The sequence below is a fragment of the Tamandua tetradactyla genome, chromosome 3, assembly GCF_023851605.1.
Source record: "Tamandua tetradactyla isolate mTamTet1 chromosome 3, mTamTet1.pri, whole genome shotgun sequence".
Lineage (NCBI taxonomy): Eukaryota > Metazoa > Chordata > Mammalia > Pilosa > Myrmecophagidae > Tamandua > Tamandua tetradactyla.
The window spans coordinates 32663319-32686811 of record NC_135329.1 but is presented as its reverse complement, the minus strand read 5'-3'; the positions used below and the strand labels follow the sequence as shown (position 1 = coordinate 32686811).

The 23493-nt window shown below is 38.3% G+C and overlaps 1 protein-coding gene across 2 annotated transcripts in view; it reads left to right on the top strand.

Annotated features, from left to right (window-relative positions):
* Positions 1 to 8346: 8346 nt before the first annotated feature.
* The window catches only part of XKR6 (XK related 6), a 339020-nt gene continuing 323873 nt past the window's right edge, over positions 8347 to 23493 (top strand). Inside the window, exon 1 of one of the 2 annotated variants that reach the window (XM_077152949.1) lies at positions 8347 to 9134. In XM_077152949.1, coding sequence (XP_077009064.1) covers positions 8377 to 9134 — 758 coding nt within the window. In that variant the 5' untranslated portion in view covers positions 8347 to 8376. The remainder of the gene's footprint in view (positions 9135 to 23493) is intronic. The other variant, XR_013172450.1, reaches the window with a different exon arrangement.

Here is a 23493-nt window from a genome sequence, read left to right as displayed (position 1 = left end):
TGTGGGTCTTGGAATAGCCAAGGCCTTTCTGCCATTGTCCCAGGGTGGAGGGTGGTGTGGGGAGGTCTTGAATGGTATGTCATGGGACATGAGGCCATCAGTGTAAGAAGGTCCTAGCCTGTGGAAGCATCTTGAGAGCCCAAACCAGCTGGAAAGCAGCAGAAACCTGTGAGCATGAAGGAATCGTTCCATGCCTTGACCCTGTGTAAAACCCCAAACTTTATCATACCCTGAGGTAGACCACCACAGGAATGATGGAGGCTGAACGCTTGCCATTCTTCTAGGATTAGAGCTGGGAATAGAAATTAAATTGTTTAAATGAAAATAAAACACTGCCTTATTTCATCCATACCTAAATTTGAGCTGGATGAGTCAAACTCCTTACCCATGCTATTTTGTTTCATTTTGGTTTTGCTGGATTATATTTTGAGGGACATGCTTCTGTTTCTATGATTTGTTATTCTTTCTTTTTATGTATCTGTCTTAAAACTCATTTATAAGGTATATTTTATGAGGTTTTACAAAATCAACGAATACATCTCTCACTTCTGGAATCTTCCCAGGAAGCTTGCTTGTCCTGATTTTTTCGTAAGTGTTCAAAACAATGTATTTTTTTTTTCTGTAGGAAAGATTGACAAAGAATTTCCACTATAGAGAAGAAACTTTGGAGAAGGAATTGGAAACCAAGTTGGCCAGACTATGGCTGATTCAGCTGATTAGAGGCAGGACAAACCAGCAATAAACAGCAAAAGTAATGGGAAAGGATTTGAGACTTCTGTGATTTTGTCAGCAGATGGCAAGTGTAATTTAATGTAGACAAACTAATAATTAATTGGGGAGTAAGGAGGCCAGTCCAGTGATGTGTATGGGCAGAAAATAATCCTCTAGCACACAGATCAAGAAAAGGATTTAGGGATTATTCTTGAAAAATCATTAAAACTATAAGTCGAATGCATAGCTCTTGGAACAAAAGCAGATACAGTGTTAGCAAAGGGAAAGCACAGAACACTAGAGGTAACACCTGTTATTTTGAAAAGGCTTGTTTGATCTAGTCAGGAATATCATCAAGTTAACAATTGTTATGCAAGAAGATGATAGAATGATAAAACCTGAGACTCAAGTTTATCCATTTATACGAGGTAGAACCAAACACAGATGCTTCAAAGGACCAAGGAGATAGGCAAATGTATGAAGCAACTTTGGTAAAACTTTCAGGAATGGTGGTAATTGAGGCAGAATGGAGAGCATACATCCTCCCTCAAAGCTTTCAAACACACACACACACACACACACACACACACACACACACACACTGTCCTGGCCAAACAAAACCTGTCTGCCTGCCCAATTCAGCTCTTTGGCCAACGGCCTTGATCCTTGACTTCAGAAGATTTGTTTTGTGCTTCTCATCCACCTCCTCCCTAATTTGAGAGATCCTGGAAGACAGGGCCTTATTCAATTTTGTCTCTCTCATTGCATCTAGAATATTCCTTTGTCCAACGAATGTGTTAAAATATTGAAATGAAGAAGGAGCGCTATGCTATATATAGGTAGAAAGTGGCTACTGACAATTGCTGTGCCTATTTTTCAGTGGCTCATATGTCAGAAGTTGCATGTCTCAAAGAACTCATATGTGAGCCAAAAATGCCAATTCTGTGCTTGACTCACCCTCAATGCACCTAATTTGCATACATTTGTCTATGCTATGTATGATACAGCATTTTTTCTCTTCTGTCTGATCTTCCCACCAAGCCCAGCCTTTCTTCATCCTTGTTCTTTCTCTTCCCTTTTTAAACATCAAAGTAAGGAATTTCTCAGTTCGTTTTTCCGTTTTTGTTCCCTCATCCTGGTTTGTTTTGCTTTTTACGCTTTCTGTTTTCTCATTATAACTACACTACAAAATATGGGCAACAAAACAATTCCAGTGAATTATGTCCTCAGGGAATGTCATATTCTGGTTAGCAGAGTTCGTGTTCAGCTGACATTCTATTCCTTCAAATAACACAACCCTTTCCTGGTTAAGTAATATTTCTAAAAATATGTTAATCATTTTCTACTATTAAGAAGTACTTTAGGCTGATCTTAATGTTTATTTAAGTCTTAAATTGTGCATTCTCAGGTGCATACAGAAGACACTATGTAACATATGCATGTAAATTAACATATCTTTGATGCCTGCTGATCCTGCCTTTGGGTCATTATTATGAACATCAATTATAACTGTACAAAACCATGGCTACACAGGGTAATGATTTTGTCAAAATATGAAATAAGCCCTGAGTTTTTTCTTGCATCTGTCACCTCTTCTCCTTCCCAGATGCTACTGCTGTGGCTGAGGCCCCAAGGAGCTCATCTAGACCATGACGACAGCCCCCTCATTTGTTTCTCTGTCCTCATTCTCACCCAAGGTTGAACTGGGAGCTGGATGAATGCTCAGGCCACTGGGCAAATGAGAGTGGAGGAGTCATTCCACAAAAGGAATGAAAATATTTAAACATATCAGAAATATGGTGCCAATGAACTGTTTTTATAAACTCCAAGAAACTAGTACTATGTGAACTGATTCTATTTACCTATTGTATTAATTTTCTACTGCTGTGTAACCAGTGACCACAAACTTGCCTGCTTAAGACAACATACACAGTTTTCTTACCATTTCTGTGGGTCAGGAGTTTGAGCACAGCATTGCTGGGTTCACTGCTCAGTGTCCCCTACGGCTGGAATCAAGGTGTGGACTGGACTGCATTCTCATCTGTTGGCTCAGCTAGGGAAGAATCTGCTTCTAAACTCATTCAGGTTGTTGGAGGAATTCGTTTCCTTGCAGCTATATGGCCCTGAGTAACCTGAAGGTCCTGGCTTTTTGCTGGCTGGAGACTGCCCCCAGATTCTAGAGGAAGCCTGTAGTTCTTTGCCACACGAGCTTCTCCAACATGTCCCCTAAGTCAGCAAGCCCACAAGGAAAGTCTCTAGCTCCATTCTGTTAAGGCAGACTCTTATGTGCAATAGCATAATCACAAGAGTGACATCTATCAACTTTGATTTGTTCAATTGGTTAGGAGAGTCACAATTCTCATCTGCACACAAGAAGAGGGGCTTACATCAGAAGCAGGAATCACTGGGGATCATCTTAGAAGCTGCCTACCTCACATGCCTAAGAAAACAGTGCTTTGAAGTAGGCAAAATATTCTAGGTCGGATATGCTTTGTTAAGGTTTTCTTTTCCCCAAAGATGAGGCGCAGTTATCATTAACTGAAAGTTGGCATTCTGTTGAAATTTTAAAAGCAAATAATGCATTGTATAGTGCTGTGTGGATGGTGTGAGATTTATCATCTAAATTTTAAACCCTTTAATATTCTTGAAAGATGTACTTTAGCTTAGAAAATTATAATATACAACTGAGGAGTGGAAATAAATTATATAAATGATGGTACTATTTTGCCATTTTAAAATGATTGTTCTTGGGTTAGGAAAAAATACGTTTCTGAACATGGTTTTTATCAAAAGAAAATTAGTTTCTCCCCATCACTACTAAAGAAATGTTGAACCCCAAAATAGTGGCTTGCAAGCAAGGACACCAATTAGTTAGTCAGCCCAAGGCACCCACTTGTAGTCAACTTTTGCACTGTCATCAGAGTTATGTGTCAGTGCAAAACACAAGCTTGATTTTTTCACTTCTCTGATTAAAAGCTCCTGATAATTTCCCACTGCTTAAGAGTTTAAAGTCTTAAGCATGGCACTTATGGTTCTTTAAAAACTGGCCCCACTCTACATTCACGATCTTCCTCTCCTTTCGAACTCCTTCCTACACTTGATTCTGAGCAGTTTCATGAGCCTCATTGCTCTTTCTTAGTCTTGGCACTGCACATATACCTGCTACTGGGCATGTGTCCATCCTTTTTTGGTGGGGGGAGGGGGAAGTTCCAGGGACTTTGCTTCTAAGTCCCCAAAGAATCATATATTTGCTTTGTTCACCACTGGATTCCTTGGGCACAGTGCCTGATATATAGTAAGGACTCAATAAATACTGATTGAATAAATGAGTCTCAGATACCTTTTATTTAAAATGAGGGCTTGGATGAAATGATAGTTCCCGATGCCTCTACAATTAAAAAAAATCATTATATGAATTATGAGAAAGTAATATTAGTTTAGAACTAGGATTTCCCAGAAAAGACTTTAAAAGAACACAGGTTTTAAAATGCTCAAAGAGCTAAAGGAAAATATGGACAAAGAACTCAAGGAAATCAGGAAAACAACAGATGAACAGAAATAGAATATCAATAGAGAGATGGAAATTACAAAAAGGATTCACACAATGCAAAAGAGCACAGTAATGAAAATACAAAATTCCAGAGGGGTTCAACAGCAGATTGGAGCTGTCAGAAGAAAAAAAAATCAGTGATCTTTAAGTTAAGACAATTGAAATAATTCAGTCTGAGAAGCAGAAAGAGAAATGAAGAAGAGTGAACAGAACCTAAAGGAATCTGGGACACCTTCAAATGCACCAATATACACACTGTGGGAGTCCCAGAGGGAGAAGAAAGAGAGAAAGGAGCAGGGAGAATAGTCAAGGAAATCATGGCTGAAAGTTTCCCAAATTTAACAAAAAATGCGAATATACACATACAAGATGCTTAATGAATTCCAAACAGGATATATCCAAATAGGGCCACAGTACAGCATATTATAATCAGATTGTCAAATGCCAAAATAAAAACAGAATTCTGAAAGCCCCAAGAGAGAAGCAACATGTCTCGTACAAGATATCCTCAATAATATTAACTGCTGATTTCTCTTTGGAAACCATGGAGGCAAGAAGGCACTAGGATGACATATTTAAAGTGCTGGAAGCAAAAAATTGGCAATGGAGAATTCTATATCTGGCAAAACTGTCTTTGAAAAATGAGGGAGTGGCTAGCACACAACACTGAATTATATATTTGAATGTGGTTAAAGGGGAAATTTTAAATTGTATATATGTTATCAGAATAAATTTATTTTTTTAATGAGGGAGAGATTAAGTACTCACAAATGAGCAAAAGCTGAGGGACTTTGTCACCATTAGACCAGACCTACAAGAAATGCTAAAGGGAGTTCTGCAGGTTAAAAGGAAAAGACACTAGATAATTGACCAGGTAGTTACAACTTCTTTGCAAAAGGCCATCCCTAGGTTAGGCGTCAAGAAAAGGTTAACTGCCTGCCTTGTGTGCAATTAGAAAGCAGTCCAGGGTGGGTGAAAGGGTAGTTCAGTGGTAGAATTCTCACCTGCCATGTGGGAATCCTGGTTCAATTCCTGGCCCATGCACTTCCCCCAAAACAAACAAACCAACAAAAACAAACAAACAAAAATTCAACAAATGGTGCTGCAATAAAGGGACAGTCACATGGGAAAAGAATGAAATGTGACATTCATCATACAGTGTACAAACAAACAAATAAAAAAAAGAAAGCAGTCCACTGAGTAAGCATTTCTTTTTATTTATTTCCTCCCCCACTGTTTAATTAAGGAATTGAGTTATTTTGTAATAGACATTCAGTTTTATGGATTTACATCATAATTATAAAATACTATATTTGTTAGCACTGAAAAGGGTGAACCTTAGTTATTTGGAAAATTAAGCTAATTTACTCATTTAACCAATATTTATTGATTGTCCACTGAGTGTTCAGTGTTGGACTTGCTGGGAACATCTAATTGCTCCAAAACTCTAGGTAAAAATGGTACCATCCATGACACAGTCCAAATTTATGTTAGACTTTCAGTGAGTCTGCCTGATAGGTTTATTACAATTGTAACTGATTAAAATTTTAGAATCTCCTGGTTCTATAATGTATCCTTCCCAAAGAATGCAGAATGATAAAATTGTTGAAACGGCTAAATGTAAAGTTGAAATCTCTTTACAGTCTACAAATCTTACATATCTGCTTGAAATTTCAATTGTGATAAACATTTTGACTCATACTCCTTATTTGTCAGCTTTGTATAAGAACATAATTTACTTAGCTAATTTCACTAGTAGATGATGTTCTTTCAGAGCATATGAAACAGGAATAATAAACATACCATGGCTGCCTGCTTTTGTATCTCATTTCATGGCCTCACAAGTTTAGAGGGAATATATTTAAACACAGAAACTAATTGCAACTATTTCCTAGAAGCATTTCAGAATGCTTTTTTTTTAAATTAGAGATATAAAATCTACTCAATGATGGAATTTAAGTATTTGTTGATTTTATGCAGATATAACAACAACAATAATAGCAGTTACCTTTTTTTAGTGCTTATTGCCTCCAGGTAAGTTAACAGCTTTGAACGCATTATCACTTTTAATTCACTCAGTAAGCTTTCAGAGAAGACACTGTCATTATTCCTATTATATAAAGTTTAAAAAGGTGTTAACTATCTAACTTAGTGTCATTATTTTAGAGGAACTGGGATCCAAACCTGGGCAATCCTATTCCTCTATCTTATGCCATCTTTCTAAGGTGTACTAGTTCAAATTTAGTTCCGAAAATACACAGAATCCTATCCATATGTAGAAGTTGTCATTACCTACTAGCTATAGTTTTTATCACCATGGGAAATAGGGGCTTAAACCATAGTATGAAATAAAAGGATACAGTATATAGATTTTGAAATCACCTTTTTTTTTTTTCCCAATCGGGAAAAATTCTTTATGGGTATCTTCTTAAAATTGTTTGTAGGTTTTACGTTGGCATATATATACATTAAAAGCTGTGTCCTAAAATATCGTATCCAGGTTTTACCCTGTCACTCCCAAAACTTAACTAGGTACTTTGGTATTAAATATCTTATACAGCAAAATGACAATACTGAAACCTTCCTTCCATGGAACCTCAAAGCCATACAAGTATTACCTAATTCATCTTCTTAAGCATTCCAAAAACAGTTACGGGTATTATTAGAAAAGTTTACTGAAGGGAGATAGAGCAACCGATTAGAAAAAGTACAAAAATTCCGGAAAGTCAATGAGAAAATCCAGAGTTGTGAATTTTTTTTTAATTTTAAAATATTCGTTTCACCTTATCAATAACAACTGTGACAATATAAATTGTTTGATATGACTCCAAATATACTTTCACTGTGAGATCATTGTTATTCAAATCCATTCAGTGTGGCTTCACTTTTGTAATTTGTTAGCTAAGTTTAAGTAGTGTTCACTGCACATATTTTAATGATATAGCACATTGATAATATTTGCACTCATTTACAGCCATGTTTGTTGACAGAACCGTAGCACCAAAAATTTTCTACAAGACAATCTTCCCACATTCAAATAGCCCGAACAAGTAACTGATGTAGCTTAAACCCTGACTGGTTCTGAATTTTCCAAATTAAGGTCACAGAATTTTAAAATAACATTCTTTAAAAAATGTTGGTAGAAATATATTTCAATAGCGAAAAACATATACTCAAGGTCACCATATAACTATTCAATCTTTTCTCCAACATTCAAGACACAATCAGACTAATATTTAACTGGATTTTGCCTGGGGTTCTCTTAAGGTAATAGTAGAAACTTCATTACAAAAGATGATAAAGTGGCCACTGACATAAATATCAGGGAGTAAACAGAGGTAAAAGAGGAGAGGAATCTAAATAGAATTGAGAATCAGTAAGTTGTTTGTGGGAGTCTAATTTTTAAAGAGCCTCAAAATAAGAAAAGAGGAAGAGAAATTTTAAAAGAAAACAGAAAAACAGCCAAAGAGGTGAGACACAGCCATTGGTAGTGGTGGTGGGGGGGTTGTCTAACTACACAATGAGGTCATCCTATCTCCCGGAAGTGACACGTAATCACCTGCTTTGCACTAGCTCCACCCCTTCCCTCAGAGGTCCCGCCCCTCCGCCAGCAGCCGGGAGGGTGTTAGGGGGCGTTTCTCCAAGAGGAAAGCTGTGAGCTGCGACGCTGAGGAAGGGGACCCCAAAACGTCTGGCACTGCCCCCTCCAGGGATCACTTTGGACCACCTCACTCGGCCCAGCGGAATTCTGAAACGCCGAGGGGTCAACCTGATGGGTTTCGGGGTCAACGGAAGAGGGGAAGGGGAGCCCTGGCGGGGAGAACCCCCCGGTCCCCCGCCCAGCAGCTGAGGCACAGGAGGGCGGCCATCTTGGCCGGGAGGGTAGGGCTGGGGAGCTGCGGGCGCCGTGCGATTGGGGGGCTCGCCCGGAAGTGACGCTAACTACCCGGAAGCGGAGGGGGTTCCCTGGCCCACTCCCCCTGTTCGTTTGCTCCCCCGCTTCCTCCCCGCCCCCCTTCCTCTCCATTCGTTTCCCCCCTCCCCGTTCCCTGCCTTCTTCCCCCCCCCACCCGTCCCTCCCCCCCCCAACCTCCGGAGCTGGGAAGAGAGTCAAGATGGCGGCGAAATCCGATGGCGGTGGCGTGGGGGTGGGCTTCGCCCAGCTGCACAACCTGGACGAGGCGGTGGGTAGCGGCGGCGAGGAGGACGGGGAGCCCGGGGGAGGCGGCTGCGGCGGCGGCGACGGCAGCGACCCCGGCGAGAGCAGCTCGCTCCACATCTGCCACTGCTGCAACACCTCCTCGTGCTACTGGGGCTGCCGCTCCGCCTGTCTGCGCTCCCTCCTGGGCAGGAAGCCGCGCCGCAGCGCCGCCGCCTCGGCCGCCGACGGGGGGGACCAGCCGTTGCAGCCGCCGTCGGCCGCCGGCGCCGGGCCCCACCAACCGACGCCTTCGTCCGAGCGGCCCCAGCCGCCGCCGCCGCAGGTGGAGCGGCCGTGGCTCGACTGCCTGTGGATCGTGCTGGCGCTGCTGGTCTTCTTCGGGGACGTGGGCACCGACCTGTGGCTGGCCCTCGACTACTACAGCAAGGGGGACTACGGCTATTTCGGGCTGACCCTCTTCTTCGTGCTGGTGCCGTCGCTGCTGGTGCAGAGCCTGAGTTTCCGCTGGTTCGTGCAGGACTACACGGGCGGCGGGCTGGGCGCCGTGGAGGGACTCAGCAGCCGGGGCCCCCCCATGATGGGGGCCGGCTATGGCCGCGGCGGGCCGGGCGCGGGGGTCTCGGCCACGCCGGGGGCGCAGCGCCTGTGCCGGCTCTCCGTGTGGATCTGGCAGACCGTCATCCACCTGCTGCAGATGGGGCAGGTGTGGAGGTAAGAGCACTGCGGGGGTGGGGGCGGGGGCCCGGCGAGCCGGCCCTGCGGAGGGGCCCGCGTGCTGAGGCTGGAGCCCTCCAGAGAGCGCTCTGCCCTCGATGCGCCTCTAAGGTTGTTCCCTCAGACGAGTCTTTCTCGGGTCCTGAAGGATGGATTTGTCTTGCACTTCCTCTGGCGTCTCCCAAAGACTATCGTTTTATTTGTATCTCTGGCCACGCCTTTTGGCCCGGGGAGGCCCAAGTCTTGCTGTTTTTTCAGTCTTCATCCCTGGTTTGCACTTAGCGTGGACCCAGCCACATCCTTAGCCCTGCATCTCTGTAGATCTTGCTGTATTCTGGTTGTCCCTGTTCCTTATATCCCAAGGTAACCAGCCGTTAGCGCTTTTTCTCTGCACCCCAGCTCGTGTCCTGGGGGGAACCTTCTTTCTTCCATCGAGTTTGCACTCGGTTTTGTGCCCCGGTGAGACATCTTCCGCTCTTCCCCTGTTTTCTCTCTGCAGTGGCCTATGAGGGACCCTATGGAAAAACCCTGGCAGCCTCTCCTTTTAGTGCTCCTTTATTCCACGCCCCTTCTCCTCCTTTTCTGCAATCCTATCCTCTGCAAATGACTTTAAGCCTCTGCCCTCCTTGGAGGAAAAACTACTTTTTTTTTTTCTGGATTAGAAGTGCCCTCTTAGTGACAGGTAGAATTGTATGGTACTGTTGTGATTGTGGGCATTTGTTTTTAACTCTCACTTCCAGAGAATCAATTACCCACTTGAACAGCTACTCTGGTGGAACATTGCGTTTGGTAGCCGGGCTTGTCCTTAAGTGATTTGTACTTAGACAAGACCTAAGCTTGACTTTGCACCCCTTTCTCTTTTGTAAATTTCCCTGCTGCCGGTTTAATCCCTCCAAAACCACTTGCAGATTTCTTGCCAAGCTTCCTAACTGATTGCTTAACTGGACAAAATAAGGAAATGATCCCATCAAAACCTTAGTGAACTTGTACCTTCTAGCTTAAATCTGCTTTAGTGTATTCTGGGAACAGTGAGTTGTAGGTAAGAGTATTTGCAAGAAAAAAATCTTACTGAATAGTAAGTTACATAGGAAAGGCTCTCACTTCAGGTATATCGATTCTGTGAGAAGACATTTTGCCTAGACTGTCTAGGATCCTACACCTAGTGGGAGATTTTAAGACACACTGTTTCAGTTAACCAAGAAATACCTCAGGTTAACTGAGATGAAGCTCATTGCCGTTTCAAATGTTTATCCCGATCTTTATTCAGAATTTTAAGTAAAAATATTTCAGAAAGTGTGGAATTGAGTCAAGTAATGCACAGAACTTTGTCTTACTTTACATGCAACTTCAGCATAGAAGGAGTATCTGTGGTTCTTGATTTTCCTAATCCTTCCAGTGTTGCTTACCAGTGTTACTTGATTGAACCAAGCACCTTTTTTTTTTTTGTATTTGTCTACAGATAATTTATTTCCTGCTGGTGAGTTTATAAAAAGGACACAGTTGTTTTTTGAAAAGGCTGTCAGGTTAATTTTCACTATTTTGAGTGCGGCTTATGGTCAAATAAAATTTTGAAACATTTTGAATTTGAAATTTAAATCTAAAAATACTTCCTATCACCCACATCTATACTGAATCAAAGGCAGTGTTTTTAGCATTAGGGAAATCTTTTTTCTGTCTCTTGCAGGTGCAGGCTGGTAAGATGCAAAGGAATGAAGACAAAGAGGGACAAAAAAAGTGGAGAAGAGGGAGATTTTGAAATACTAGTAAAATTTAATAGCACGTATTTAAGAAGTAGGTTTCTACTGAACAAACATTACCTGTCTGCATTTTCAGAATTGTAAGAAGTATGCCCCATAAGAATGTTGGTGTTAGGTTAGATGAAATCCATCCCAGACATTTATTAGTAGTAAGCTTTTGGGACATGATGAAATTATTGTGGAGTTTCACAGATTTTTTTAGGCACAATACTTCCCTCCTATTCACATGAACCTTAATTGTGTTAGGGCAAAGTACAGTATTGGAACAAACTGAAAAGTATGTTGTAAGTGTACTTTAGCTGTTTAGAGTTGTTTAAATGGTGTAATGTATTATTTTTCCTAATCTTCACTTGACTTCCAAGGCCTGCAGTGGTATATATGTATTTTGAACAAAATGTTGTGATTATACTATGGTCTGAATTTTTTTCGTTGATTTTCAAGATGAGATTTATCTATAAATATTTCATAAAGTTAAAGTATTTAAAGTATTAAAAAAGACATATTAATTCAGCTAAGGTATTTTTTAACCAGTATAGGTATACTGCAAAATAATTTCATTTTTAATAGACTCATTTTTCTCGAAGTACTTCTAGAGCTACCTGCTCTTTGAATACTTGCTAGACATGTCACTTGTGTTGAAGTAGTTCATATGTTTAAGCTCTGGAGAAAGGTTTTTATGCTTTTCTTGTTTTAATTTCTTGGCAAACAATTACTTGTCGATGTGTGTAAACACACATCATCTCAGTTTTACTGAAGGTCTATTGAGGTTACAGTTGTTCCCTTAATCATGCATGCTACTTAAATTTTGCTATTTCGTATGGTCACATGGCATAAAGATTAAGGACTAGGAATTATGTCATTTGCTTTGCCAGATTCTAAGAAAAGATGTCAGTGAGGTTGTACATTGTCAAAACTGATAAATGAAACCACAGATACCTGCCTTCACATACTTTTTCTTTTTTCTTAATAATGTAAAGTTATTTGACTGTTGCTTGAAAAAGCACAGTTTAAGAAAATTTAGTTTCCCTTTATAGTAGGATGTTACACTTATATATCTGTGCCTTTTCTGTCAAGATGGCGAATATTTGACATCTCCTTCACCAAATGATTATACAAAACGTAAGAAAATATTTTGGCAGGGCCAAAACTGGAGCATGAACCAATAGTTGTCTGTAGAATGATTCTGTTTCTGGAACCTCCTTTTGTAGGAATAGTGCCCTCACTGATTACTAAAAGGCATGCTTTGCCCTCACTGATTACTTAAAACGTAGCTCACAGTATAGTTTATGTGCTCTATTTTTCAGGTGCTTTCCCCAGGGATAGCAGGTAGTTACATCAGGAATATGATTCACACCAGGCTTCAATTTAGAGAAGTGTGTTGTTACTAGAAAGTGAGATCGTTTTCTTGGAGGGTTTGACAGTAGTCACGGTTTCATTTAGTGTGCATATTTCATTATTGTAGGGTTTTTCTCCTTCAGTATATTGTTCTTTGCTTTTATACTACCATTGGAGAGTGCTTAATGTATCAGCCTTCTCTTCTGTTAGGAAGCAGCAGTTCTTTAAAATTTCATCTGAAATTGTGATGCCACAGTAAAATCACTCTATTAATTTGTTTATTATTTATTTTCTCTGTTTCTAGAGACTTTTGTATAATATAGCTTGTATAGCTCTTCATATAATCAGCAAATGTTGCTGCTGGTGAAGATGCTTTTCAAAAAAAATTATTACCGCCTCCCATCCCATATGTAGGGATATTTAGTATATTTTGGGACTTTGTTCATGTTGACTATTTTAGGGTAGTCTCTCTTAACTCTGACTGAGAATAGGCTCTTCTGTGTGCGGTTTTTAAAAACTAGAAAAGCCAGAGAACACTGCTGGTCATGCTGAAGACGATGGCCAGAGTGAAGCCTAAGCAGTTAGGATTTTAGAAGCTCCACAGGTGACCAGATGGGCAGCCAAAGTTGAGGAACGCTTTTAGAACCAGGTTTCAAGTTTACTTCATTTGAAGATTAATGGATTTGTGCTCTTAATAAATGTGATGGAATTATTGGAAAAGAAGTGATTTGGTACTGTGAGGTTTGGTTTCTGAATAGCTCCATAAAAAACTTTACCTTGGAAACATGAGTGTTTAAAAAGTACCTGGAGCTATCATGTGTATGCTCTTATGGTACTCAGTGCTTTTATTTCGTTGAGCCCAAGGATGGATCTCATTCTAAAAGAATCTTCAAATCCAAGACAGTGTTTGAAAAATTTAACACTTCTTTGCCTTTTGTGTGATACAGATAATATTTTATGATTATTGTTGCGTGTAAGAAGTTTAATAATTCTATTTGGTGTTGAAATGATTCCCTTAAGAAGGCTTGAGGTAAATAAAGGAGTTGGACTAAGTGGTCTGTAATTCCCATTAGCTTTAAGATTTTGTGGTTTTTTAAGAATGGAAAGTTACCTTTCAATAAGGAAATTAATTTAACTGTGTGGTCATATCAGTGATAGTCATAGTCATATCTTAAAATTGTGTATATGTATTTATGTGTGTGTATGTGTCTGTAGAAGACACCTATATGTTTTCTTTCTGGGTGGCAATCTTAATATTGTTAAAAAAAAAAAAGCGACTTTTTTTTTGCTTTTTAATCCATAAGCTTAATGGACTACTGGTTAGAAACAAACTCAATGGGATTTTTTTTTTTAAGGTTCAGACTAAGTTTATTGAACTAAGTGACGCGTGGGAGCAGAACTGGAAAAAAATTCTGCTCAAAGAAAAGTGGTGGGGAAACAGTTTGTGTACTTTTTAGGACAAAGAAAGGGTATAGGGGAGTGGGGAGGGGGAGACACGGACGTGAGTTGTCTGGGGTAGAGGTTCTTTTGGTGCCATATATCTGCAGAAGCTGCCCAGGCAGTGTGTTTGTGTAGGAGTGGGTTTATCTGGTGAAGACTAGCAGATTTACTAATTTCAGCATGACTTGCTTATTACAGTTCCTCCTTACCCATGGAAGCAGGAGTCTTAATTAGCACTGCAAAGGATTGTTGGTATATCAAAAGCCTGTCTCAGTTGCTTTTTGTTTCTTCTTTGTAGTTTCCTGAGTAAAAGCAGAAGTTTAAGCAAATTAAGATGATTAATAAAGCAATTTACTATTCTAATTTTACATTCCCCCTTTTGATCAAGGTAGTCTCAGAACCGACTCCCTGAAGACCAAGGGAGGTTATTTTGTTGATTAAAGCCTTAGCAATTTAGGGACACAGGTGAAACAAAAAACACTGTAGTGGCTTTTAGTCCTTGAGACATGAAGTCGTGAGCCTTTAAAGGATTGCTGGACCAAATTGGGGCAGGAGCACAAGCGTAATTAAAGAGGAGATTAAGGAAAGAATGTTACAGCTTATTCCTTTCACTACTCTTAGAATCTTTCCATCATCTCTTCCGCATAAGTCCGTGAGTGTGGGAACAGAAGGGTACAAGTATATACCCTGCAATATTAAGAAATGAGGCTGCATTTGGGGGACGCAAATATTATGCTCTGGCTCCTATACAGTTGATTTGTTTTCCTGTCTCTTCATTTGCAGTGGAATGATGCTTTGGTTACATATAACACGAATAGCGGTCTCATGTGTTGGTGCTCAGCAGAATTAGAAGCATTGCGTTTTTTAACACACTGAAGAGTTTTGACACTCAGGATACCGTGCTCAGCAGCCATTCAGGTTAAGATGTACCAAACAGATGTTATAGATGGGAAGGTCTGTTCATATGTTCTCTCCCAATAGAAATGACATTGAACAGAGAATAGTTATAGAGAGTATTAAAATTAGTTACCACGGGATTTTTTTTGAGGGTGAAAATTTATCTGAGAAAAGTGTACGTTTGAATAGCCAGAAATTTTTGAAAAAGGAAATATTTGAGATCCTGTCAGAAACAGATATACTATAAAGTGGCAGTAATTAGAACAGTGTCCACTGTTAGAGGAATAAGCAAATAGGTAGTGAAACAGAATAGAGTCCAGAAAAAGAAATTGATATGTTTATGGAAATTTAGTACACTAAAGGTGGCAATTCTAATCAGTGAATGGAGAAAGGATTATTTAATAAATAAATGATACTGGGCAGTTGATTACCCAGTTGGAGGAAAAATAGATCTCTATCTTTAATAAACAAACAAAAATTCTAGAAAGATTAAAGATTTCTAAAAACACTAGTAAAAAATGTAAGAAAATGATCTTACAATTTTGCAATGGACAAGATCTTTGATACCATCAAGGCAAAAACTGATGCATTTGAAACATGAACTTGACTCAGCTGCTTTCTCTCTCCTTTTAACACCTGAAAACTCATGCAAAACATGATTAGCTGTGAAGGGTAAAAGAATTATGCTAAAAGAGATGCTTTGTAAAGGAGGGTGAATATGAAGATAGCTTCTCTGAATATTATTTCACATTTTTGAGTGGACAAAAACAGTTAAAACTTTGACATTAATGGTGAATATTCAAGGGAAGATGATGAAAAAATGATATGATATAGAGTGAAATCACAGCCAGTGACGAAAGTTAGTATTTCCAGAATGATCCACAAACATCAAAATCTGTATTACAGAAGTCTAACATTCTACGTTTTGAATAGGTTTTGAAATCTAATTGGTAAATACAAAAATCATAAATAGTTTATATCCCATCTTTTTTTTTAAATACTTTTATTGAGAAATCTTTACACATAGTCCATCCATAGTATACAATCAGTGGCTTCCACTATCATCGCATAGTTGTGTATTCATTACCATGATCATTTTTTAGAACATTTGCATCGCTCCAGAAAAAGAAATAAAAAGAAAAAACTCAATACATCCCATACCCCTTCCTCCCCCTTCTCATTGACCACTAGTATTTCAGTCTACCTAATTTTTTACCCTTTATCACCCCTATTATTTAATTTTTATCCTTATTTTGTTGCTCATGTGTTCATACCCTGAATAAAAGGAGCATCAGACACAGGTTTTCACAATCACATGGTCACATTGTAAGGCTATATAGTTATACAGTCATATTCAAGAGTCAAGGCTGCTGGAACACGATTCAACAGGTTTCAGGTACTTCTCCCTAGCCACTCCAATACATCATAAACTAAAAAGGGGTATCTCTATAATGCAGAAGAATAACTTCCAAGATAATCTCTCAACTTTCCTAACCACTGACTTTATTCTGTCTCATTTCTCTTTTTCCTGCTTTGGGTCAAGAAGGCTTTCTCAATCCTGTGATGCTGAGTTTGGCTCATCTTAGGAGTCCTGTCCCTGTCCCACATTGCCAGGGAGATTTATACCCCTGGGAGTCATATCCCATGTTGGGTGGAGGGCAGTGAGTTCACTTGCCGATTTGGCTTAGAGAGAGAGAGACCACATCTGAGCAACAAAAGAGATTCTTTAGGGGTGACTTTTAGGCATAACTATAAGTAGGCTTAGCTTCTCCTTTGTAGGAATATGTTTCATAGGGGTAGAACCTGAGATCAAGGGCTCAGCTTGTTGAAGTGGATAGTCCCACTGCTTGTGAGAATAACAGAAATTCCCTAATTGGGGAAGTTTAATATTTCCTCCTTTCTCCCCAGCCCTGCAAAGGGACTTTGCAAGTACTTTTTTATTTTCTGCCCAGATTACTGTGGGGTATATTAGGGCATCACACTAATCAATATAAACCAACAAGATCTCATACCCTATTCAAGAGTCCATGTAATTATGGTGTTCAAATCAGGTGACCATGGGAGTTTAATTAGATAATATGCTACCCAGAATATAAATTTTGCGCCAAATAACATCTCTCTCTTTGGTCTCATACAGAAGTTGAAGTTTCAGAATATAAACTATACCATCCTTTACCCTGTATTGTGATTTACCTTAGTCTATCCAGATCGTGTTCATTCATATCTCTAGTTGAAAGCTGATCACTTTTTCAACTTTTTAAACAGTTGCTGTATGGGGTAATGCTGTATGTCCATCTTTTAACATCATTTGCTTTGATGTTGCAAACTTTGTCCATGAAGTCAGCCAGTGAGCCTTATGCAGTGTGTAAATTCTGCACAGTTATAAAGATTCTGGGGGATGCAAAAAGAAATGAACTGGGTCTCAAACTTTGCCATTTTCACCATGGTATATTTTGCTTTACAGCAGTTTGTGGCTAAAGATTTAGTTTACTAAATGTGTTTCTTCTAGTCAGAAATTCTGGATTTCTTATTTGGCTCAGAAAGAGTTAAAAGTTTTCTTGGAAAAAAAAACAGTCTAATTTTAGATTCAGTGACTTTCACCTTGCATAATGACAATCCATTATTTAGCACTATTACAGATAAATATATATATAAAAGGCACCTTACAGTATGGTGTAAAAGCGAATATTGGAGTTAAAAAATTGTGTTTATTTACTATGACCTGCAATTTATTAGATGTTTATAATTAGTCAAGTTAAAACAACTTCAGACCTCAATTTGCTTATATTTATTTATCAAATAAGGAGTTAAATTAAAATTTGATTTAAAAAGTCCATTATGCTATAGGTATTAGCAGTCTGAAGGCAGGAATGCTAAGGATTTCAGACTCCATTTGAACAGTTAAAAATTTTGTAGAACAAGTGTATGCGTTTCCTAGGAACTAGTTTGAGTGGCTGAGTTCTAGGTCCTAGCACTGTTATTTTAATTTATTACTTAAAAATTACAATATTTTTTGTTGCTTTGCTACCTTTAGGGGCATTTAAAAAAAAATCTTAGTACTCAGTGTTATAGCAGATTAGACTTCCTGAGAATTTGATATACTGGTATATCATCTAATTTTGTGAATTTGCAATTTCAGCTAAAATTAAACTATATTATAAAGTAATCATTTTTGGTAATAATTTGTTTTAAATTTATTGTTAGATTAAGCTAAGGCAGTGCATATACCTTTGTTTGATACATTTTACTCTTATTTTTAAGCCCTATATTTTGGAGGTTTTTTTGAATTGTTTAGCAAGATTATTTCTTTGTTGGAGGAGAAGCTTGAAATCATTTGCAGTTAATTGTTTGATATATGCTCTTTAACTTTTAAAAGTTAGTGCTGTTTGTACATTTTTTAAATTGATAGTGTCCATGTCATTTGTGAACTATTTTACAAAATCTGTGAATTAAATTTTATTATTGCTGGTAGATTAAGGTATAGGTTCTTTTTTGGCTTGACTACGTTAAATTTTGGGGAAAGCTGGAATTTGCTTGAAGGATTCAGTGTATATTGTAACAATGGCAATACATATCTACATAAAATTCAACCTTAGATTTTTCTTTTCTTTATGTCTAATGTGCTTAGATCTTGGTATATTACATTATCTTAGTGAACCTAAAAACTTAGTACCCTTAGCAACAAAATGTTTCCTCTTGGGTATTCCTTTATCTTGAAATATCAACGTGTGGTTTTAAAAATAATTTTTGTTGTTAAATGCTATAATTTTGTCTTTGTTTCCAGGGCGAAGCTATTTTTGTTTTATCTTGGTCATAAAGTATAGAGCATGGGCTGTATGCTCATCACTCATTTCTAGGAAGAATTTTGAGTATTCTGTTTACAGAAAGGTAAACAACAATTTTCTTCACAGCAGTCTTGGAAGTGAGGTAGAATTGATGTGTATTGTTTCTGCTGGCCAGATATCCTCAAACATTCATAGGTACGTAAAACAGAAACTTTCTCTTTCACCATAATGCCCATGTTTCAGTCCATCTTAAATATTCTGGACAAATGAGGAAAGAGAGCGAGGATGAGGAAGATACTAAATCCATGGCTTTAGAAGCTTTATGAAAGGGAAGCCTGCCAGTACTGTTGGCAGGGAAATTGAGAACCTAAGGCCTTCCACACAGCAGGCACACACTTCTCCCTTCAGCTGTTTTTCTTCAAGTGTGGTCAGAGACCTCCCGTCTGGTAACATCCTATGGAGATTGTTAAAATGCTGATTCATGGGCCTTACTGCAGACTTAGGAAATCAAACCCTCAGGAACTTGGACCCAGAAATGTTTATTTTTAACTGAGTTTTTATTATGGGAGTTTGTCAGTATACAGAGAAGTAGCAAGAGTAGTATAATGAACACCCTACCATCCACCTGGATTCAGTAGTAGTTAAGAAAACTCTATCTGTGTGTCTCTCTGTGTGTGTATATATATATATATCTCATCATATTCCAGGTGTGAATATTTCACCTCACATACTAAATAATTCTACATAACTGCAGTACCATTAGCAAACCTAAGAAAATTAACAATAATTACATAAAATCACCTATTATCTGTTTCATATTCAGATTTTCCTAGTCGTTCTGAAGAATGTCTTTTAAAGTTTTTTCCCCAGTTCCAAACAGGAATTTAATCCAGGTTCATCATGGCATGTATGTTTTGTTTTTTTTTTTAATTTAGCACAGTGTCCTTACTGTTTTTCCCCCTACCTCTCATGATGTTGGCTTTTTGACAGAGTCCAGGTCTGTTTTCTTATGTGTTATGTATTTTGGATTGCATAATTATTTCATCCAGGTGGTGTTTGTTCTGTGTATTTCTGGTAAACTTGGAGGCTAATCTAGGGGCTTGATTATAGTCAGGCTAAATATTTTGTTAAAAGTAGTGCTTTCTGCTTCATATCTGCATTGTATTTCTAGGCATATGCAACCAGGTTCCTCCCCTTGTTAGTGATGGTGTCTTGCTTAAAGTTGTGACCGCCAAATTTCTCTGTAAAAGGTACCTTCTTTTGTTTGCAATTAGCGCATAACTCATGGGATAATACTTAGACAAGGTGTGAATATCCTGTTTCCTAGCAAACTTTTTTACTTAATCCTTTCAGCATCCATTGACAATCCTTTTCTGAATCAATTACTGAATTGTTGGTGGGATTTGTATATTACAAAAGCCTTCTTTAAAGTTTGAGAGCCTCTGCCTCAGTTCCCTAGTAAATAGAATCTGTCCTAAAGAAACTAGGCACTGGTGGGTCAAAAGTGGGTTGTCAGTAAGCAGTTGAGTTTAAGCTTTATGCTAGTTTTAGAGGAACAAGAAATCTTCATTTTGTCTCCTAGTTCCTTGCTTAGTGTTGGAGAGAACATATATGTAATTATTACAACAAAATGAGGTTAGCACTAATAGAAGTATATGTATGGGTTGGAGTATAGAGTGTATTTACTAAAATTAAAGGAGAGTGGCGGTGCATAGAGAAATTAGTAAGGAGAGGAAAGGAAACTATTGAGATTTTTGTTTTTACCTGTATTATCTCATTTAATTTTCACAAGTTTTTTGTGCCTGTTTTACAGATGAAGAAATGGGCTTAGAGTTACTAAGTAAACTGTTAAGTTACTGCTAAATGGTGAAGGAAGGTTTTTTAAATTTTCTGGATGATGTCAGATAATACTAATTTGTTTCCCTTGCATTCAAAAAAATAATTTCACACTTGTTCTTTGCTGGGGAAATTCCAGTGGAGCCCTTCCTTCTCCTAATTTAAATCTAAAATATATTTTCCTAGCCGATATGAATAGCCTTGAGCGTACTTTTGAAAGAAAGATTAATGTACTGGTTTGAAAGAATGTATGTCCCCTAGAAAAGCCATGTTTTAATCTAAATTCCATTTCATAAAGGCAGAATAATCCCTATTCAATACTGTATGTTTGAAACTGTAGTCAGATCATCTCCCTGGAGTTGTGATTTAATCTTGAGTGGTTATTAAACTGGATTAGGTGACAACATGTCTCTACCCATTTGGGTGGGTCTTGATTAGTTTCTCAAGTCCTTTAAAAGAGGGAACACAGAGAGCAGAGAATGCTGCAGCACCATGAGGCAGAGTCCACGAGCCAGCAACCTTTGGAGATAAAGAAGGAAAACGCCTCCCGGGGAGCTTCATGAAACCGGAAGCCAGGAGAGAAAGCTAGCAGATGACATTATGTTCACCATGTGCCTTTCCAGATGAGAGAGAAGCCCTAACTGTGTTCACCATGTGCCTTCTCACTTGAGAGAGAAACCCTGAGCCTCATCGACCTTGTTGAACCAAGGTATCTTTCTCTGGATGGATGCCTTTGATTGGACATTTCTATAGACTTGTTGTAATTGGGACATTTTCTCGGCCTTATAACTGTAAACTAGCAATTTATTAAATTCCCCTTTTTAAAGGCCATTCTGTTTCAGGTATATTGCGTTCTAGCAGCTAGCAAACTAGAACAATTGATTTCAGATAAGCAGGTTTCTTTAATGTCATTAAAAGAAGGAACTTTTAATTTTCTTTTTCAAATGTTAAAAAATACTTCAAAATAATTTTATAATGAAGTCATACCTTTATGTGGTAGAAAAATTAATAATAAACTATACTATTGTAGAAGAGTCTGAGTACAAAATATGTTTTTCTTCTGTCTCCAGCCTCTCCCCAATGCCTGGTTGGAGGAAGGTTTTGGGCTAACTCTTGCTGATGGCAAAATATGTGCTTTTTTCTACATCAAGCTCTCATGTAATGATCAAGAGGCTCTTCTCCCTCTTTGAATGCCCTGGTTAATGAGCTGTGAGCAGATAAAATTACTTTGCTTTACTTGAAACTTAGCTTTTCTTCACCTGTTGTTAAGTGGAGGAATGTTATTCTTGAAATACTAGGGCCTCTTGGTGTACAGGCTGAGGTTCTTCGAGGCCTAATTTCTAGTCTAATGTATTAAACTCTGCAGGGATTAGGGTAGGCTTATGACTCTTTTACTTGATTTTAATAGCTGATATGGTTCCAACAGCTGAGTAGTACCACTAGGTCTATGTCTTTCAGAAATGATTTCAGTATTTCATCCCAATCCCTTTCTCAAAATAAATGTGCCTCCCAATACTGTGGTTTCCACATTACAGGAAGAACTACGACAGCACCCTCTTGGCCGTCGTTTATCCCTGTAGATCCTACCTAAATGCCGTATGTTGACACAAAACAACATCAACATTTGTGTTGACTTGTTGAAAATACCAGGAGGAGCAGCTCTAGCCTTAACGTATAAGGTAGTTATTTCCAATCCTTGACAGTGCATGAGAATCTCTTAGTAAGTCAGGTATTTGAGTTCCACTGTAGTAGATTATAATCCAGAGTCTATATATTTTAGAACTCTATGTTTTCAGAAAGTTCCCCAAGCAGTGCACAGACAGAAATGACAACCACGTCTGTGTAGGCTGATGTGTACAATATTTATAGCAGTAATTCTCAGGGAGGAGTGTGTATTAGAGTCACTTGAGAAGTTTTCTTTTTGTAAATTTAAGTACTATGTATATCAGATTTGCAGGTGATTTTAGTGAAACACCAGTATTTAAAGAATCTTTGAATTGAACTTTACTCTTAGCTGGAATGGGTTGGAGAAAAGTGTGACTTAATCAAATAAGTATTGCTGCCATATACTATGCTTAAAATTTAGAATGTTCTAAGGACACTTTAACATTAAAAGTGTTTCGAATGTAATTGGATATTCTTCCAGTTCAGAAGCCCCTTTGGAAGCTTGAAATCCTTCAAGGTTATTATTATGAATACAATTTATCACTGTTGGTGCTCAGAAGTGCCAGAGTAGAGGCATTTTATTTCATTGGGAAAATTGATATTTAATCCAGAGTGAATTTAGTATCTTAGATTTTCAGAGAAGTTATATTTATTGAGATTGGTGCCAAGGATAGGATTCCTAAAAAGGAAACCGGCGAATGAAAGAGGAGAAGTGACCTGATAGGTATAAATGGTTATTATTATAGACATCAGTGGAGGAGGCAGAAAAGGAAAAATGGCTGAACTAAAGTTTTGCTTGATAAATTCGTGGGAGAGATAGCTAAGACCTGGAATGGAAAGGGATTCATTAAATATTCTATTTCATTACTCTACGCTGGTAAAACATTAGCACAGTGGATCAGCAAGCACACCTAAATCTACATGCAACAAAATAACGGACCCATCCCTGTGAGCCCCATCTTGGATGTTCTGTGGCAATGAGGTGATTAAGAACCTTGTAACAGGAAATCTCAGGTCAGATATCCTAAGAGAGGAAATGGCTGGCTCCTAGGAGAGACATTGGTGTATGGGGAGAGTGCAGAGTGGGTTGAATGTTATGTTGATTTATGATTCTGGATAAAAATGAGTAAAATTCCAAATTTGTCATTTTGCTTGGTCATGAAGAATGCAGCGCTTGAGTGTTTACCTAAATTCTTATAAATAGCCCTATATGTTGAGGATGCTGCCATTTTGCCTTCCATAAAGCAGTTTTCATCAAAGCTCTCTCTGAAGGAAAAAAATTATGGTTTCTAATAAAAAAATTATGTATTCAGAATTTGAAGGAATCTCACTTGTTTTGGGTTAGAGCTAGTGGGTGATGGGATACCCATGGATTGGAAGAAAAGAGAAGCTACAAAAAGGACTGATTACTTAATTTGCAGATTCAACAGTAATTGTCAAAATGAAGCTGAAGTTAAAAGCAATTACTTAAATTGTAAACTTGGAAAATTAGAGTGTTAGAATAGGGTTGTAGCATTTGTGGATTATCTTCAGAGTTCCCACTATTTGATAAGGACTGCATTTTTTAAAAACTTTTTATTGTGAAATATAACATCTATACGAAAAAGCAATAAATTTCAAAATATATTTTAACCATCAGTT